At 42.3% G+C, this 5,606-nt stretch overlaps 1 protein-coding gene across 1 annotated transcript; it reads right to left on the reverse strand.

Annotated features, from left to right (window-relative positions):
- Positions 1-791: 791 nt before the first annotated feature.
- BDNF (brain derived neurotrophic factor) lies at positions 792-1,547 on the reverse strand. The gene has a single exon (XM_009987364.2). The coding sequence runs from the start codon at positions 1,530-1,532 to the stop codon at positions 792-794; it is 741 nt and encodes a 246-aa protein (XP_009985666.1). The 5' UTR covers positions 1,533-1,547.
- Positions 1,548-5,606: the final 4,059 nt, after the last annotated feature.

Raw genomic sequence — 5,606 nt, forward strand, 5'->3', positions numbered from 1 at the left:
ATAACCCAAAAAAGCATGTTGCCATACAGTTAAATAAGTGCTGTCTTTAAGCCTGAAGTTCAACAATGTGAAGTGGAACATCACCATTCTTTTTCAGTTGCCTCTTTTTTTTTTTATTATTTTTTTGTCAGTAGTTGGATTGCTACCGCAAACACCTTCACAACATACAAAAAACAAATTTGTTTTTAATCCAGAATAAGGTAATGATTTTTTTTTTCTTTTTCAATCTGATGGGAGTTCAAAAGTAAAAGAGAAACAGTAAAACTATGACAACAGCACCTTGACATTGTTTTAATTCCAACGCTATCAGAAGTTAAAAGCAGTAAACAGATATAATACTAACAGGAATAAAGATACTTACTGTCTAAAATGTAAACGGAATGTTTTGGTTCAATTTATTTTTCTGAAAGAGGACAGTTTATCATCAATTCACAATTGAAGCAGCATGCAATTTTATTTTTATTTTTTTTTAAACTTTTTATATTTTCAATTCTTGGCAACGGCGACAAACCACAACGTTATCGAGGAATGTAATGCAGACTTTTTTGTTTGCTTGTTTTTCTTTTTTTTTTTTTGTTTTGTTTTGTTTTTTTAAACTTGTGCGCAAATGACTTTTGTTCCCCTTCAGGTCATGGATATGTTCAATAAATAGATTGTGGAACCACTGTACTGTATAAACTTCAGTTATACATGCAGTCCATAAAATTATTTTTTACTGAATAATTTACCCTGTTATGTATATATACAAATAGATAATTTTGTCTCAATATAATCTATACAACACGAATCCACTATCTTCCTCTTTTAATGGTTAATGTACATACACAGGAAGTGTCTATCCTTATAAAGCGCCAGCCAACTCTCTTTTTGTTATCCATGGTGAGAGCTCTCACGTAAGACTGGGTAGTTCGGCACTGGGAGTTCCAGTGCCTCTTGTCTATGCCCCTGCAGCCCTCCTTTGTGTACCCTTTGGGGTTGCATTTGGTCTCATAGAAGTATTGCTTCAGTTGGCCTTTGGGTACTGGGACTTTCTCCAGGACTGTGACAGTTGCCCCAGACATGTCCACTGCAGTCTTTTTCTCTGCCGCTGTCACCCACTCGCTTGTGCTGTCACATACGCTCAGTTCCCCGCGGCGAGCTGGGTCAGAGTGGCGCCGGACCCTCATGGACATGTTTGCAGCATCCAAGTAGTTTTTGTACTCCTCGAGCAGAAAGAGCAGCGGGGGTTCCAAAGGCACTTGACTGCTTAGCATGACTCGGGATGTGTACAAGTCTGCATCCTTGTTTTCCTCGCTAGGCTGGATGTCCTGGTCTTCATCTAGAAGCTCCTCTATGACATGCTCAAAAGTGTCCGCCAGCGATGTCAGTCCTCTTGAACCAGCATTGGGCCCATTTAGGCTCTCAAGAGTCCCGTGGGTCTGAAGACCTGGGTAAGCCAAGCTGCCTTGTCCTCTTACACTAGCTTCCTTCATTGGGGCAGCTTTCATGCAACTGAAGTATGAGATAACCATAGTAAGGAAAAGGATGGTCATCACTCTTCTCACTTGGTGGAACTGTTAGGGACAAGAACAAAAAAATAAAATATATATTTAACTCATGAGGGATGGAGTAATAAAAATTCACCTGAGTTGTCATGATGCATTAGGCATTTTCTGCAGTGATCTGCTGCATGCAGATGCAACCCATTACCAGTGATAAAGCACACTCTCGTACAAGGGTGTTCTTTGATTTAGAGTTTCAGATAAAGCAGGTGCTAAAGCTTAGGCAACATCAGTACCAACAAGGCAGAGTTCTTGCGTGCCAAAGTCTTGCTATAGTATTAGATTAGATACTATGCAGACTCCTTATTTGTTGACTGATTACACCTATTTCAATTAACAGCAAAAGCAGAACTGCTATTTAGCAATGCAACTTTTCAGCAACAAAAGGCAGCTTCGCAAGTGTGAAAGGCAAGACTTCCGTTTCAAGTGCAAATGTCAATATTTGATTTTTTTTTTTTGAAGATCTCTCTATGCTGGAAATATTTTATTGTTCTATCCACAAAAAAACTGAATAGCACCAGGACGAATTGCATTTATATTTTGAAAGCAACCTTCAAAACACAGGAAGAGGCCATACAATTCTGAAGTCTCAAAAGGTCAATTCCTCATCTAAAAGTAGAAGGAATATATGCATAAATATAGAACAAGAAAGTGGTGAGGACAGTATGCTTGCTGCCATACTAAATTTGAGCTTGCTTGCATCATGTGAATGCCACGGAAGGGACCTGCTGGATTACAGAGCTGGTAAGAGCTATACTGACACATCAGCCCCAGAACTGCTGTACCGTACTTTCCCAGAGCCCTATACCATCTGTTCTCAAGCAGGCAAAGCATCTATTTAAATCCAGTTAAAGCCCAGAGCCCAGGACGAAACCCAGGAGCACAACCAGCCCTACTGCCATACTGAAACACAGACCAGTTTGCCCGTTTCTCTCACGTTCTGTCCCAAGTTCTGTCCCATGTTATGGGCCATGCTTTGAGGCTTATATGTACGCTTGGCTCTGTCCTCGTTGAGCGTGGATGGGTAGCACCAGGAAAGAGTGCCAGTAAGAAAACGGCTCACCAGCCTTGGAATCAACCTGACTCATTCCTACCAGCACTCCCAACAGCCTGGCCTTGCATGACTGCTCCTTCCCAAGCACCTTGCTAAGTCTTTGTAGACTGTATGCTCCTCCGAGTAGAAATTGTTTCCTCAAGTGCAGAGTACGCACTTTAGGTGCTATTACAACAAGAACCCCCCAAATCCTGCAGTAACAGAGGGCTATGCTTTCTGTCTGATCCCAAGCGCTACTCCAACATCCATCACATCCAGTCATTATTTTCCCTCCTTCCGATCCCTGCTCTCACCAGTTCTGCTTGCTAGAAAGCAATGGCATTGTTCGAATTTTTGAAGAAGCAGCTAATGCTTGTTTCAGAGCTTTTGAAGTTCATTCGGAAGTACCTCATACTTGGCAGCACTCGTTGGAGTAAATGCTATTTCTGTTCGCCAACAGGGTGCTATGTAAAAAGCCTTACTTCATCTCCTGCAAATATGCTGTGGGAAACTAGTACTCTTAAGACTTGAACATGGAAAGACGATCTATCATAAAATGTACAAAGAAAATGAAATATGTACCAGAAAGGCAGTGCCCAAAATGTAGGTCTCAAAGTTTACTTAATGAAGTGGGGGTGGGGTGGGAAGTGCTTGGGTTTGTGCCCTTGCCTCCCTCACCCCCAGCCTCCCACTAAACAAGATTTTGGCTAAGAAGCCTCTCCACCCCAGCACAACTCTTCCTTCATCCCTCCATCTCTTCCTGTTTAAAAGTGTTATTGTGGCATAGATTTATTAAGATTAAACAAACCTGACATCTGTGACTCACAGGAACACAGTGTTTGCTCTAAGCATGCAGAACATTAATATTTTGCAGATTTTTTCATCCTAAGATATTTAAAACATTCTACAGGGAGTAGTATCAGATTTCTTCCCCAAAAGAGAAGGAAGAGAGACACTACGGACATGATTTACAACACAAAGAAGCTTATCAGTCTTCCTTCATCAAAGAAGGAGAGACAAGACAAGAGGGAGAAGGGGTGGTTCAGCTAGCATACAAATGCAGAGCCAGTGGAACAGGCAACAAAAATAGTAATATTCATACATTCCCTCTTCTTATAACTGTTTTATATAAAACTTAAAAGGAAAAAAAAACCCCACAACCCAAACACCCACATCACAATTTGTGACCACCAGAGCAGTCAACAGAACACAGATCTCCTGGCTCCTAATGAAGTTCCTGTTATTTTTATTAGAGTAGTGCCCAGAGGTCCCAGCCAATACCTTGACTCCAGAGGACAGAGTCTGTCTGAGCATGTAGTACCCAAAGGGTGTTCCAAGTGTAAAAGAGAGAGGACACAACAACACAAGAGGCACCAAGACAAGCACAAAAAGAAGCTTGCACCCATCAGCTAAATACACTAGTTGGAGGCTGAACATCTGCTTTTCAAGTTAGGCAGGTGAACAAAGGATAGAAGGATTCCTGGACCAGGCCACATCCTTTACTGTTCGAGCTGTTTACAGCTTATGGTAGCAATGAACTCACAGATATGAAGTGAGTAGAATAGAGGCTGTGCAACTTTGTTTGCGTGGGCATTTTTCTTACAAGGAAGACGACGGAGGACAGAGAAACCTCACCTATTGACTTCAATAAGCCTTCAGCATTCTCCACCAATGGCTGGATGGTCATCAGATCTAACAGTACTTTATATCTCATGTTAAATTAATCCTTCCTTAATCAATTTTGCCTTCCATTTAGGAAGGAAACTGCTGTCAAGCTTGATCAATTTACATCCCATCCAATGACATACAACCACCGCTATTATCTGGGGTAGCAAGAAACAATGTACAACCAGGCTCTGAAAACCAACAACTTTAAGACAGCCATTATCCATGTAATATACTTATAATACACAAGTGTCCTAGTTTTAGCTGGGACAGAGTTTTTAACAGCTAGAAGAGCTCCGTGCTTTGGTTTTACTCAGAGGCTCACTCTGAGAAGAATGCTGATAGCAAGTTGCCAAGGACTTTTCAGTGTGCCGGAGTGCAGAAACACGGCGGGATAAGGGGGGAGCATAGCTGGGACAAGGAGGACACGATTCCCCTTGTCATTTGTGGTGGAACTTAAGATTGAGGGCCAAACTGGCCAATTAGTATTCCATATCCTGCAGCGTCACGCCCAGTATAAAAGTGAGGGGCAGCCGGACAGAAGGGCTTTTGCGCTTTGGCTCTTTCGCCGCTTTTGCTCTTTTGCGCTTGCTGCGCTTTTGCTCTATTGTTTTTCTTTCTTTTTCTCTCTCTCTCCCCCAGTACTCCCACTCTCGGAGCACTCTCTCTCTCTCTCTGCCCCTCTCTATTTCGGGGCCTCACATTCATCCGGGATTGCAGCTTCGGGATGAGACAGGCTTCGCATGCGAGGGGGTGGTGAGCATCTACACTGTGTATTAAATCATCTGTATTAAATTGTTCTTATCTCAACTCACAGGTTTCCCTCTTCTCCTTTAATTCTCTCCCTCATTCCTGGGGGTGGGGGAGGGGGAGTGACCGGCTGCGTGTGGGGGGTCCAGCCTAACCCACGACAACAAGAAAACCTGTCCCCCGAGAAGCCACCCCTCTTCCTCATGTTTATAACAGTAGAAGACTAGGTCAAAGTAAGCTTTAGCTGCACAGACACATGGAATATCGCTAGCAAGTAAACACCGATCAAGCATCGACTTTTTTGTGAATGAGTCCTAGCCTAAGCCAAACTGTGAAAGGAGGATGTGAAAAGATTCTTCTCTCTATCTTGACAGTGACTTGAGCAATACACACAGTCCTTGTCTTTGGCAGCAAAATGATATCAAGTGATTTAATACAAGGAAGTAATATTTTAACACCTAGGAAATCTCTTCCTTTTAGAGGCCATAACAATTCCTAGTAGAAGCTGCTCAAAATCTACTAGTTTAACCTGCTATAGCAGAACAAGATTTAAATCTCACTTCATGGGTAGAAACACACAATCTTTCAGTTACTGTTGAACTGACTCACGAATGCAC

Source organism: Tauraco erythrolophus, chromosome 6, assembly GCF_009769465.1.
Source record: "Tauraco erythrolophus isolate bTauEry1 chromosome 6, bTauEry1.pri, whole genome shotgun sequence".
Taxonomy (NCBI): domain Eukaryota; kingdom Metazoa; phylum Chordata; class Aves; order Musophagiformes; family Musophagidae; genus Tauraco; species Tauraco erythrolophus.

Coding starts and splice junctions, on each gene's coding strand:
- BDNF (XM_009987364.2), bottom strand. CDS start 1,532: ATGACCATCCTTTTCCTTACTATGGTTATCTCATACTTCAGTTGCATG.